A 15,072-nucleotide genomic window follows, 5' to 3' on the forward strand; every position below is an offset into this window, starting at 1 on the left:
ATTGATTGCCATCTTTGAAAAGTCTGCAGTATTGCATGAGATTTACAAAGACACAGACAAAAATGACATCTCTCTCCTAGGTTTTAAAAACATGTTTTATTTTTGCTGTATTGCTGTGTCAAATTCTGAGTTTTTGAATTAAAAGATACTATAAATATGCATGTAAACCTCCACAAAAACTCAGGTACTTTCAAATATTCAGGATATGTGATGAATTATTAACAGACATTGTGAAATCTAAAATAGTGTCTTTAAATAATTTATCTTACATTCTTATGAGTTTTATATTGTAAACCACTGTGGAGATTGATTTGTTATCACACATTGTTAAAGAATTTGTATTAATTTTAATCAAAAATCTATTACCTTTTAATTAGCTGGCTATGCAGAGGAGAGGCATTCAGTATCAACTCCAAACAGGTCTGAGGAGGTTCTTTATACACACTGTGAGCTCAGCTGCAGCAGGTGACTCTGGTGTTAGAAAGTAGATGCAAATATCTTTTTTCACGCTTTCCGGAAGGGCAATCATTTAGTTTACACCTGAATGTGTTGCCACAAGAGTGTACTGTATTTTCCAGGGTCCATGTAGAGCAGCACATCTGTGCCTGTGGTGGTAAGCTCACATTCTTCTGTGACAATAAACAAAACCACAGACCTGCAACCAGACTGCCTCTCCCTCATTACAAGCAAATCCATCTTTATCCCTATATTATACACACACAGTTAGCCACTATCAACATAAAAAACATTAATTTATTTGATCTTTCAGTTAAGGCCATCATGGTCACATTGTTTCACATAGCCACAGAATTTTATTTTATTTGCTAAGTCGCCACAGCTGAACATTGTGTTAGGTGATCTGTATAGAGTGTGTCAGCCCTGCAGTCACCTGAGTTGGTGTAGCTGATGCTGCAGTAGCAGATCCAGCTGTGTTCAAGACTCATCAGGGATTGGCAGTGTTCTCTGTGGATGTGTTCTCAACCATTTTAGTGCTAACCTCAATAGTTTTTGTTTGATAAAATCACAGTCCTTTTTCTGCTTGTTTGTGTATTTGTCTTGTTTGTGTGAAATTAGATTTATGCTAGTATTCCACTTTTTGAAATATCTTAATCAACAGATTATCTGCTGGATGTTTTCAGTTGATTATCAAATGTTCAACAATTGATCAGTTAGTTGTATGTAGATTGATTCACATTTAGTAATGCAAGAGTCACAATCGCATGACTGCTGGTAGACTACTAAGATATTGCAAGAGGGTTAGGTATTTAAAATAACTTGGTACAGTCTTTTAAAGCTTTTTGTTGTTGTTGTTGTTGTTGTTGTTGTTGTTGTTGTTGTTACCACATCTTCCAATGATTCTAAAGGCAAATGCTTTTGCTTGTCGAAAAAGGAAACAATCCTTGTCAAAATCTGTGAAGTCTTTTAGTGGTTGGCTGGACAAATTTGACATGTCTTTTGGGAAATCTGGGAAATCTTGGCAGTCAACCAACAATAGCCTGTCAATTACCCAGTCAACAGTGAACAACTGAAGCAGTGTCTTACATAAATTGCTATGAGCTTCATCAGCATTACCCGAGTTGACACATACTGGCAGCGGGTCTTCTCACTCTTTTTGGCTTGTTAGGAGTTGTCTAGCTGCGTGATACTTAACACAAGGAGGAACTTGAAAGAACTGTTTTGATGCACTTGCCACCAGCCTGCAGTACACAGCCTCAAGCAAATAAAGCTTCCCAGTGTGGTTAATGAGCAAAGATATGAATGGTCAAATGCAGTTAATGCTGAGGCATTGAATTACCACTCTTTGAAGTGCTGCTTTTTGAATATTAATGATATTCATGACCTATTTGCTACTTCACTTTATGTAAATTCCTGATGGCCTTGTTGCCCTGATGCATAGAGAATATGAAGATGCTGTTGGCATAACAACAATATAATTAATAAGGGGAGTGTATGCATACACTTCTTAATAAGAACCAAGCATTTGGCATTAACACTGTATTCACAGTTCTTTTGGGTGGCTTAACAATAGTAAAAATGAACATCAAAGTCACGGTCTCATTATATTATAACAACTAAAACTCTGGGTGAAGACATTTGTTTGACAGCTTGTATATGGCGGTGCTCCCTGGGGTTCCGAAGACGGTTACCCAACACCCCCACCTTGCCATCTGTCTGGATCCATTGTAGCTTGTTGTAAATCCCACAAGGATACTCACAGTGAGGAGAGACAGAAACACAGAAAAATGCTTTTAGGAAGCATTGCACACCCACAGCCTGTCACGAGAGTTGAATATGACATGAGAGTCTTGCTATGCCTTGAACTATACACTGCTTAAAAAGTTGTCTTGAAGTTTAAATATAATAGTGCCTTAGTTGCCACCAACTAAAAATGGAGTGTTTGTTGACAATGCTGTGTACATAAATATATCTTTCTGAGTATTCAAAGATTCACTGGAACATGTGATTATACATAAAGAGGATGGCCAATGAAACTGACACTTAAATTGTCTGTGCTGCTATTATGTTACTCCACATTAAACTCTGTGTGTATTTTGTACCAAGAAACTACTGCTTTTGTGTCAACCCAGAAAGAAGAAGCAGGAGAAGAAAAACACAGTAGAAGAAGAATAACTTGAAGGTATTTACATGAGACAGCTTAAAGTGAACAATGATTTAAGTGGACAGTAGCCTGTGTCGGACATGTCAGGGTTTATGTTTGTGCTGTGTTTCATAACCCATGTCCTGTGTTGTAAAGTTACTGAACCAGATGCCAAAAGCATGCGTAGTGATGAGGGTCACAGTAGGTTCCCCTGTCACCCCAAGAGTTTATTCTATTGCAGTGTCCTTGAGCAAGATACCGAACCCTTGTCAGCTCAGTAGGTGTAGCATCATATTCCAACACTGTGTCAGGGAGGAAATATTGCGTTTATAAATACGATTTTATTGTTCACTCCTATTGCCTAATTCAGGAGATATGTCATTTTTGAATGAATGAAAATATTTAATTGACATATGCATAATAAAGATCAGAAATGTGAAAAGTCTTTGGTCTTTTGATTGGACTCCATCGTGTGTCATCATATTTGAAGGGGTTGGTGAAGCCCTGATTAGTAAAGGAAACACAGATGTTGTAGTGGGGGATGAAGAAAATGACTGAAGATCTGGATGTGATGAGGAGTGGACTAAGCTCAACCTGGGAACTAGATTTGATGAACCAGATGTAAATGGGGTGGAGGAGGATTGCAATGATTTCACACTTAAAAGACAGCTGAGCAGAGAGGGGGACTGATTTAAAGATTGACAGCAACAATGTGATTGGCTGGAGATTGTGGCAATGTCTGATTTATTTAACTGAAAGAGTAAACACCCATAGTCAGCTGATTAAGAAGAATGAGAGAGAGAACTGTGAATGAATCAGGCATAAATATAGTCTGCTGAACTTGTGCTGAGGTTATATATATAAAAAAACACTTGAAATTTAAAAGGCAAAATTGACACAAAATAAAGATGACATAAAAGTGAATATTCAGTCTTTGAACCACTACATGTGCTGTACCTCTGAGCACAATAGTGACAGAAGGAGTCCTTGGTGTCGGCTAGCTTTTGCTGCAGTGCGCCTCCATTTAGAGGGTTATGATTGAGGTTTTTCAGATAGTATTTCCATACAAATGGAAAGCAGGTCTTTTCCAATCGGTCCACAGGCACTTCAGTAATGACAATATACAACAAAAATGGATTTAGAAATCCAATGATAATCCTGTAATAAGTAATAAATATTAAGCATGTAATAAGAAATGACTCAGAAATCCTCAAATGGAACATTTGCTCACACTTTTTACACTACACCTTCAGTTCTTCCATTGGCAATGATATAAAATTACCCACAATATGATTTAAACCACAACTTTTATAGTAATGGATTGAATTTCAGCTCATTAGATGTAATTCAGGACAGAAGTACTATTACATGAAGTATATGAATAAACCATTTAGTACAATTTGTAAAGTCTCTTTTTTATAAGTAAGGCCCTCCAAGAAATATTCAATAGGAAATATGTTAGGGGAATAATTATGATAGTTAGTCTCTCCCACTGTGGAAAGCTTTGATCAGATTGAAGTGCTACGTGTCAGAACAAACTGAACATCTGAACAACAGCGAGTGGTTAGCCGCCTTCCTCCAGCTGTCAGTTTGGTTTTGCAAGATGGTCAGGAAAGAGAAGAAGGAAATGTGCAACAGTGCAGTAGTAGTGAATTTAAATTCAGGCTGCCACAATACATGGGCAATCTGTAATAGTCCACTCACACATCATAGCACTTGATTCAAAAGCTTCACAGCCAAGCCAGATTTAGTGTGTGAAATTATGACGCTTCTAAGAAAAGATTGTATGAAATAATACAAAATTTAACTCTGAAAATATGAGGTTTTAATTAAAAGCAAACTTAAATGTATAATCTTTGTTCAAATGGTCAGTTGCCTTTGCTTTTGTAGTGCCCTTTTTCAACTGTCTCTGATCTTGAGTATACCATTATTGTTCAGACAGGGCTGCTTTTTCATTGTGAGATTTGTGTGTCCCCCATCTCTCAACTGAATGAGGAAACACAAACAGGGCCCTTTCAGGTCGCATCTTTTTCAAATCAGGACGAGACAGTGCTGTAGTGGATCACGCTGGTGTGCTGCATTTATAAATAAATCCACCATGAGACGACAAAAAAACAAACAAAAGAAAAACGGATTTAGTGTTTCGATATGAAGACATATTTTACAACATATTCACAAATGTGGTTTGTTGACCATCGAGGGAATGCTTGTTGTCACTATAAATTACAGGCCAAACCATGACAGTCCTGTTATAGCAGTTATAGTGACACTTGAGGCCAGGATACAGAGAAGGACACGCCCTTGATGTGCTGAAGAGCCATGAGGAAAAAGGGGTTGATAAAAAGAGGGTGGATATTGTGCATGGACAGAGGTTAATGTGAGATGAGCGACTTAGCCGGGCAGCATAAGAACGGCGCAGTATGGTGAATGAAGGAGGGAAAACATGATGTTCCGGTTGAATCATTTTGAATGGGAGGATATCATTAATTTGTATGAATACTGGCAAGAAATCTCAGAGAATGATATTATGCATACAGCCAACAGTCTGACATTGTAATACAGAGCACTCAAGAGCTATGAAAGCCTCTTATAAACATCAATTCAGTGTATTCACAACAATTTTATTTTGCCTTTTGCCAAAGCCTTTCTTTTTTCCTGATGTGAAATATCATTCTCATGTTTAGTGTAGAGTACTATAAATGGGAGGATGAAGAAGGATTTTGTCACTTTTCTCAGGTTGGCAGTCATAAGCCTGGATAAGCCCTCATAAATATTAGTGTGTCTCACACATACTGTTTCCAGTTGTTGCAAATATACTGGCAAAGTTTAGCACATTCCAAATCCAAATCCCCCTCTCTGGGTTTATAAATACCACTCTACCCCAGCAGCATGTAATTTCTCCCCAAATCAGTCTAAAACAATGGACATCACTTTGACATACAACATATACGAGCACACTGGACACAGATAAATGACAGTTTATGTCGAAGATGTAATGCATCAATTATTACTGAAGCCCTTTACTTCGCTGGTGAGTTGTGTGGCAGTTTATTGACGCAAAAATGTTGAAAGACGGAAAGAGGATAAAGGTCTTGCTACATTGGTTGGCTGAAGTCCTTGAGGCAAGCATGAATACACTCAGAGTCAATAATTTATGCACCCAGACACACACAGTCAAACACACGCACACACATATACAAAGTGAGAAAGAGAGAAACGGGGCATCGCTGCAGAGGGAAACAAGACTAAAGAGCTTCAGGGACAGAAACATAGTCTGAGACTAACAACTGGAAGCCATACATATGTCGCCAGATGTGAGATTCTATTCTGCTCTCCACTATGAAAGAAAGAGAGGCATATCAGGGAGGTTTGAGTCAGTGGTATTTCTACTGTGTTTGCTTGCCTGATGTAAGAAGATAGTAAAGGTTTTGCCTTTGGCGAATGCTTACAGGCATATGTTGTCTTCACACTGCCTGACACATCTCTTCAAGCTTACATAATGTAGATCTGCCCTAATTTCCCTCTCCCTAGCAAAATTGGGGTCTTCAAGCAGCTAAGCAACGTAACACCATCAATCTGACAAACAGATGAGTCAAAGATGATCCACAGTGGTTAGTTTTCTTATTAAAATTGACACTTCCCAGACACAGATCCTGTGGTTTGTCATTCACACCAAATGCAATGTGGGGAGGTGTATCAGTGATGTATTCCATGCAAGTCACCTTCTTTCATAAACAGTGTGTACAATTTAGAGACGTGCAACATACAGTAATCCCATAAACGTCAGAAAGCTCAGTTACAAATTAGTTCACACTCTGTGTCAGCGTAATACCTCTTGCTCTAGAATTGTTTTTCTGTGTCAGGTAATTGGATGTTTCCATGGATACTGGGCTTCGAGAAAGCTATGTCTACCAAGAATATAGTTTCTCTGTCTGCTAGCATATGCATACAGATATATTCATGTTCACAGTTACAGTAAGGTCAGATATCCTTATTCCAGCTTTATGCTCAGCACAATTGACACAACAAATACATCCTCTGCTGCCATGGGAGGCTCGAGACAGTCTGAATTCAAACGTGTGCAAGAAACTAAATATTTCAAAGTGCATTTTCTCTTCCTGCCTTAGGCCTGTTCTGTTGTCTGTATAACTGTAACACTTTGGGCAGATAATCATTTCATTTATACATGAGAGAATTGATCATTTAAGTTCTTAGTCAAAATGTCTTTGGGTGATACTGAGTAAAACTAAGGCATCATAAAATACTAACTATGCCATATCAATGTTGATTATGCAACACAGCCCTTTTTCGTTATTTCCCATTTGCCTCATTTAAAAGATGACGATGGCTTGATCGGAACATTTGAATTGGATATTGTAATTTCAGTAATGTTCAGAAAAATGCCAATGGGGTTTTATGCAACATTTTAAGATCTGTCCTCTCTGTGCACTATGACATTTATTGCACACATCATGCCTTAGACGGTGAAGGGAACACAGAAACAAGGGTATACCAAATGAATGCATATCTTTTATTCATCAGTTAACAACTAAAGAAACAGCACATTGTAGATATATTTACCCCACATATTCCTAGTTGTACTGTGTTTTTGCAATAAGAGACCAGGTTTTTGCTTTTCAGAGCCAATGTGGATTTACATGGAAATGCTGATGAAGTGTTCTATTTACAAATCAGAGGTTGACATATATAGAAAATCACAGTTTCATATGAAAACCAAACAAAAAGAAATAAAAGCAAACATAAGAATTGGAATAAGAATAAGACACGGATTGGACCTATTCTTCTTTGCAAATAAAACATTTGCACATACACAGGACAGTCACATTTCAATTTAACATATTTTTGTATTATTAGTATTTGAAGTCTCACATGACGTGACAAAAATCTGCATTAGGTCATTGATTACAAAAAGCTAAAAAAGAAAAACATATTACAAATTTCTGTTAAATAGTAAATACTGTGTTCCATTACACAGTTTGCTTTGCAAGATTCTTAGAAATGAAAAGAAATGTCATGACAAATAAAAGGATTTACCTCCAAATAAGCTGGCAAGCTAAATTGTTTGCATTTTTGTGATGTGTTACTTTTTCATCTGTTTGGCTGTACAAAAAATTACCACACATTTAAAAAAAAATATATATTAATTTGAGAACTGAAACAAACAACTAAAGGTTGGCCACTGTTCACAATAAAAACATTTTGTGAGTATCTGTCTGTGCATGTTTGCAGGTTTACAGAGTTTTTCACCACTAACTTCACAGCAATATATTGATTAAGAAAATCCAACATGTAACAAAGTACAAACCTGTGCAGGTTTACATCATGCTTCACTGTGTAGATTTTGTTTGTTCTGAAGGATTTCCAAAGAGCAGACACAGGTCAACTGACAAAATAATCACAAAATGACTCTGAACATGTGAAAGGCAACAAACCAAGACTGTATACTTGATAAACAGCATGACTAATGCTGCAGTGTAATACATGGTGACGTGCAGACAGGGTCCAGATACGCCATGTCCTCTAATTAGCTGAGTTAAGATGACAGGTTCAGTGCATAATACTGCATATGATGTGAATTTACTCTATGTATTAAACTCTCAGGGAAAATCAGATTTCAGGGCTTACACTATTGACCCAGAAATTGGGTAGACTGCGTTATAAGACTGGATGGTGTGCTTACTTTGCTTTAGAGCAGAGAACATTTTTATGCATAAAGACGACTCTATCCATTCAACTTCTGCATTCATTTGTTGTGCTTTTCAATCTAATGGCTAAAGCTCTTCCAGACCTTTACACATTTGTCACATTACTCATCAAACCCTCCTTTAAAAGAGAGAAACAGAGACTGACTATACTTGACTATAATTGCAGTCAAATTGCCAGATTTCATATATTCACCATACAGATGAAAAAAACAATTCCTAAAACTGAGACAGTGATTTTCATTGTAATGCAATACACACATATCCACTCCTAAAAGTATCTCCCTAAAACACATATATGAAGTTTTAGAAAAAAATGAATGATCTAAAATGTGGTACAAAAGTACCTCTGAATATTCATGTGTTAAATTTCAAATATGCATTCATGGGATGTGATTATATTATTAAATATAGTTTTTATGAGTGTTGGTTGGTAACTGAGGGGATGAGCTGCATTTTGTACAGATTGTCTATGTGTACTCTATATCTGTGCATAGTGCAAGATCTTGTAACATGAGTTACTTTAATGTATGCAGTTATCAAACCTACTTCTATGGCTATATGCACAAGTGTTACCATATGGTGCATTTCAGAAAATTGACATCATTGTTGACCTGCAGAAGTCAGTAGTGCATTTTTTGTACAAGAAAAACAAAGAAAAGAAATATCTTTTGTATAAAAATAGTCATAAAATACAGTATGTTTTCAGTTTCAGCTGAATTTAAAACAGAAGTATATGGAGAAATATTACACCCTTCTTGTATTGCAAATCTACTCAAATGTAATGCAACTGTAATAAAATTTTTATAAGTATATTCAGACCTATAATTAAGAAAAATGGTTGTATAATTGGGTATGATAAAACACAGGACTGTGCTTTGCTGTAACCCTCTGTGTGTCAAACTTTGCATATTATGAGCGGATTTTTTTGTGAAGTGCTTTGGCTCTGGTAAAAAATAAAAAAAGATACTCATTAAAGTTAATCAATTTTCAGCAAGTGTTTTTTTAAACTGTTCATGTAAAATGCCAAAAAAAAAGCATTTTTTCATGTACATATTTGTGGATGCATGATGTGGACCTGCAGTTAAAGCTAATTTTCTTTCATTTGCAATGCATCTGAATACAGCTGTAGTTAGTTACAACATTTCTGAGTACAGTTACAATACATTAATATTTAACTCAATACAAGTGCAACATGTGTCCATAATCTATAAGTACTGGCGGTTTGGAGATGGGGAAGCTCTGAGGGAACACCACCGATTTCCACAGATTACCCTACAGTATATGCACTAGGTCAGTTCAGTACATTTTTAGGATACATTAATTATTCTCTCACAAATCTGCAAACAAGAGAGCAGAGATTTACTGGCCTCGTAATCTGTGATTTGAGATATTACATTGGAATTTGTTTTATGATCTCATAAATGTAATATTGTTATCCCCGACTGTGCGTACTGGAGGACAAACTAAATGTGTCTGACTCCATTTTTCATTGGAGCACAATTTCCTAAGAGATGCGTAGGCTATGTGACTTTTGTCAACACATACACAGGTCAAATTCATGTTTACAGATACATTTACTTCAGATTTAGTGTATGTATGTTATTTGCTTTGAATAAATTTGAAAAGACAGAACTGGGAGCCATACATATAACTTTAACAAAAACCTGGTTTATTTTGGGATAAGAACATATCATCTGCACGGTTCATTAACACTCATGAAATGCAGCTCATTTGAGAGTAAAAGCTCAGACTCACATCATTGTCAATGAAACACCTCCAGGATGTATTTTATGATGGGATGAGTCATAAGAGCCCTGAATCTCTGTTTGCTTGTTCATATTTACAAATTGAAACCAAACTATTAACGGCATGCCACAGGCATGAAGTGTTAAGTGATACTTTAAAATGAGTAGAGTTCCCCTTTATTATTGAATTCTGTAAAGCATGATTCCCAGAAATGCCTACTGTAGTTCACAATGCATTGTACTAATGAAGGTGATAAAATAGTTATGCCTGTTTTTTAAAACATGATCTCATTCCTGATTAAAATGGGTGCACTGCATGAATGCATCCATCCAGAGGCCAAGTCTCTTTAAAACTGTGTAAATGTTGTTCGTTTTTCAAGAACCTCAAGGTAATCAGGATCAATATGAAGCTTTGCTTTCAGTTCCCAGTACTCGCTCCTGTTAGGCTCCACATAAACAGTACTTGGTGCTGTACAGTATAGTATTGTCTGTTGTATTCTCTCTGGGTGCACATATTGATGCCTTGTATCAAAGTCTGAGGTATACTGACTCGATGAATGCGCTGTATGCTTGCATGGTAAGGTATTGCTGTAGCGTGTGTGCTTGTCAGGCTCAAGTACATCTCTGTAGCAACACAGATCGTCTTGGTGAGGGGTGGAGGTCTTGTTAAGAGGCTCTGGAGTAGTGGCACTGTATTCCGAGCTTATTACATTACTGGCTGCCTCTTCATCGGAGTTACCCAGAAAAGCACCGCTCAACTCATCAAAGTCTCTAAATCCATCCACCGATTTGCTGTCCGTCGGGGTGTGGGCAGTCGTTCTGCATGTGGATTCTGTGGGAGGTGGGATGTACTCATATACATGTCCAGCAGATGTTCTGACTTTGGGAATGGATCCCTTTTTGTAAAGACCATATTCCATGTTGAGAGAGCTAATGCAAGCATTCATGGAGTTATTCTGCTTGTTTTGACTCTTTTGACGTCTCTTTTTCATTGCCACGAACAATCCTGCAGCCACAAACACAGACACAATGAACATGAGGAGAAGGGCAAGAATCATCACAGATAAAGGAATGGCACTGTATTGTATGTCAGAGTCCAAGGATGTTTCTATGGTGATAGTGCTGCCAGGAAAAGATTCTTCAGAGGGTGGGATCATGGAAGCAAGTATATCGGAGTTATTAGGGCAGAAATTAGCCGTCTTAATGTATCTCATATCCTCCCCAGCTAGCCTCTTAGGCGAGCCACAGATGACATTGTTTACAACTGTGCCTGTGCTAAGCTGCTCGAGCCACATCTTCAGCTCCAGTATGCTACAAGAGCAATCCCAGGGATTCTCAAACAAATCGACTTGCACCAGTGCAGTAAGTTGATCCAGCACACCACTAGTTGGCAGATATCGCAGATGGTTGTTGCGCAGATTTAGCCTGGCTAACGTCAGGCCATTAAATGTCCCCACTGGTAAAGTTTTCAAGAGGTTATTGTTCAGAAAAAGAAGTTGGAGTTTGGGTACATGCTGAAAGGTGTTATGGGCAACCCCTTTAATGACATTGTATTCTAAATATAAGAACTGCAAGGTCTCCAATCCAAAAAACATTTCAGATGTAAGATGGTCAATCAGATTCCCATTAAGGTATAGTCTTCTTAGATGTGTCAAATCCCCAAAAGCTCTGTCATGTATGCGAGCTATTCGATTGTTGCCAAGATGAAGCAAATCTAATCCGGTTGCCTCGATAAAATCTGATCTGCGCACCACAGGGATATAATTCCCAGTTAGATACATCTTTTTGGGATTGTAAGGTTTGGGATTTAAGTCCGAGATGTGCTCAATCTTCCGCTCCTGGCAGTTCACATTCAGGCCAAGGTCTGAAATTTGAAGATTGCAGGTGCAGGCAGTTGGGCAATCTAAAGGCACGGGGGATTTGGTTTGATATGAAATAATTTGGCCATAATTTTGTGGTTTATTTGATTGGATGCGAGAAGTGGGTCTTGATTTTAATTTGCCTGACTGGCGAGGTCCCTTAGTGGGTCTTGATGAGGACCGTGCAATCCCAGATGAGGTGAAGGAGGCTGTGACTAGAGCTGGCGTGGTCCTATAGTATGCATCGGTGCTCAGATGCGGCAGTGGTGGCATCTCATATTCAGCTATGGCTCTCCTCGGGCACAATTCTTGTTTTGAAACCTCATCAAGATCCCTCCCATGAAGCCGGAACGGGAACTCACAGACGACATCACCGACTAAAGCTGTGTATGATATGCTCTCGAGCCAGGTCTTAAGTGCAATCAACTCACAGGAACAGTTCCAGGGATTCTCCTCCAACTGTAACTCCACAACACTGTTCATGTGCTCCAGCAGACCTGAGTAGGGAAGCACTTTGAGCTGATTCCCCCTTAAGTCCAAATGAGTCAGTGGTACATACTGGAAAATGTTCACAGGCAAAGTAGATATTAAGTTGTCATTTAGAATCAGGACCTCCAGATGTCGAAGTCTGCTGAAGGCATTTAGTGCCACATGAGTGATATAATTATAATCAATTTGTAGATACTCCAGACTTTCAAGGCCAAAGAAAAACTCTTCCTTCAAGGCATCAATTTTGTTATTGTTGAGATGCAATCGTTTTAATCCCTGAAGTCCATTAAAAGCGCCAGCTTCCACGTCAGATATGTCATTATTTCCCAGATGTAATATTGTAAGTCCTTTGTAGTCAACAAAATCATTGGCAGATAGCTTCTTTAAAATATTCCCTGTAAGCAGCAGATGATACTGGGAGAAGTACACTGGGCTTATGTCTGAGAGACTTACAATTCCTCTGTTTTCACAGCTCACTGTAAGTATCCCCTCTCTCTCCTCACAGGCACACAGTCTTTGACATATTTCTCCATAACTGCCAAACATCTCAACAGTGCACATTGACGTTGCACTTAGCAAAACATATGAAATCCAAAGATGCATTTTCCTGCAAATGATGGCCCGAGCTCACAGTCCTGTTAAGATATCCTCAATGTCATCTAGAAACAAAAGACATACAAGGTGATGTGAAACAGGCAGCCTGCAATGAAAGCAAACTTCCACACAACAAGCTGTAGCCTGCATGAGTCAAAGCTTCATTTGCTATTACCCAGAGGTAACTTCTGGCTGTGTGGCTGCTGATTTTAAAATGGCTCAAACAAAGCAGGGCAGAAAGCAACTCCTTCAAGCTATGTAAATAACAAAAAGCAAGGTCAAAGCAAGACATAAGCACAAAACAAAGGTCTAAATCCGCTGTGAGAGGAATAAGTCACATCGCATTCGCTTGTAAAGACACTGAAATATGCAATTATATACTGGGTTTGAATTTAAATGTATGTAAATTGCAGAGGGTTAGCGGAGATTTCTGTATCACAGTGCACGCCTTGTCATACATAAGACAGCCTGCATAATTTGAATGTCTAACTCCTGGTAGAAATACATACCTCACGCACACTGATGAAGACGTCGGCTCGTTAGGTGTTTCAGCGCATCTTTTATTTTTAATCCGTCCAAGAAAAAAAAAAAAAAAAAACGAAATGGGTAACAGGATCTATTCAACGCGAGCACGTTCGTCGTCTCTAATGCACCGGAGAGGATGAAAGAAACGCTGATCAACCATAACTGCCAACTGCTTCTCTTTTTTACCACGCTGTGCCGGAGGAGACACAGCTATGCCTGGTAACAAAGTTGCTTATTCTTTCTCTCTCTCTCTCTCTCTCTCTCTCTCTCTCTCTCTCCATGGACGCTCACGCACGCACGCACGCACACACTCACGCACGCACTCGGTGGTCGGCAGGATGTCAAGTCATTTCATGCACAAACAATCAGCTCACTGGAGCATCATACCGAGATACATTCCCCCAAAAGATGTTGACCTACCTACGGAAAAGATGTCCCAAAAAAAAATAAAAAAATCAATAATTCACCGGGCTAGGCGCGCTCCTGCGCTCTAACGGGTTGTTAAACCGCTTATCATGTTATTTATCCTGAGAAAAAAATAAAAAATAAATAAAATAACTCCACCGGCATGTCAGGTTACATCAGCTTTTTCATAATCTGTCAATCCTGTAATGTTTGGTAGTTGGAGGGCGAGAGATGTAGCCTAAAACATTGGTGACAGTGTGTCTTTATTGTGACCTGACAGGAATTGATTACATATCTCCAACATGGCACTGGCAGCGCACTTTATTTACGTCCCAGCTGCTATTTTTGGACATTTCACCTGAAGAAAAGCTGTTGGTCTAGCCACAGTGCATAAGGTGCCCTGCAGGTGCTTGGCTGATCAGACTGTTAACTTTCTGTCCATTTTAGTTCTGCCCCTCAGTGGTTGTTAATGTCAATGATTTATGGCCCAGTCAGAATATTTTGGCAAAGTCCAGGTAACAGCAGACCCTTGAATAAACTGTCACACTCATCCCATTCCAACTCCTAAACTACTACTACTAAAGTGCTTATATGGACTGTGCAGAAGAGCCTTAATAATCATATCATCCACTGCATAATCCATGAACACACTAGGACTTTGACATGGTATGCTGTCTATTGATCACCAAGCTTGGAAATGAAAAGTAATACCCTTAAAATGGTGCAATGTTTGCCTGTTAGTTTATGAAAATTGAAAAGTAAACTATGAGTCACACAGAGTATGACTCACAGGCCTTACTGAGTGTGCTTTCACCTGATCTTAATGGAAACAAAACAGTCCTGGCACGAGTTGTTGCAGAGGTATAATTAGAGTGAATTATTCAATTCATTCATTTCAATTTATCAGCAGTAGCATCTGAACTGGTGGGGCATGGGAAATGTGGTGTTAGTTTAGTGGCAGGGCAAAAGGTAAAGAAAAAGACCTGTCATGCCCTACTCAACCTGATGCGGTGGCACTCATGTGGAAACATGTCAAGTATCGTTGTATATCGCTGTGTCCTCGTGGAGCTATATCCATCATCCTCTCCACTTGGCTCTTGCTCACATGGGAGGAGAGCAGGCACATCAGG

The 15,072-nt window shown here is 38.6% G+C and overlaps 1 protein-coding gene across 1 annotated transcript; it reads right to left on the reverse strand.

The window, feature by feature from the left end:
* Positions 1–7,109: 7,109 nt before the first annotated feature.
* Positions 7,110–14,097, reverse strand: slitrk5b (SLIT and NTRK-like family, member 5b). Its single transcript, XM_051404991.1, has 2 exons — positions 13,522–14,097; positions 7,110–13,077 (listed from the first exon to the last, which is right to left on the reverse strand). The coding sequence occupies exon 2, from the start codon at positions 13,019–13,021 to the stop codon at positions 10,418–10,420; it is 2,604 nt and encodes an 867-aa protein (XP_051260951.1). The 5' UTR covers positions 13,022–13,077; positions 13,522–14,097; the 3' UTR covers positions 7,110–10,417.
* Between the last annotated feature and the right edge of the window lie 975 nt (positions 14,098–15,072).

The sequence above is a fragment of the Dicentrarchus labrax genome, unplaced genomic scaffold (assembly GCF_905237075.1).
Source record: "Dicentrarchus labrax unplaced genomic scaffold, dlabrax2021, whole genome shotgun sequence".
Taxonomy (NCBI): Eukaryota; Metazoa; Chordata; class Actinopteri; family Moronidae; genus Dicentrarchus; species Dicentrarchus labrax.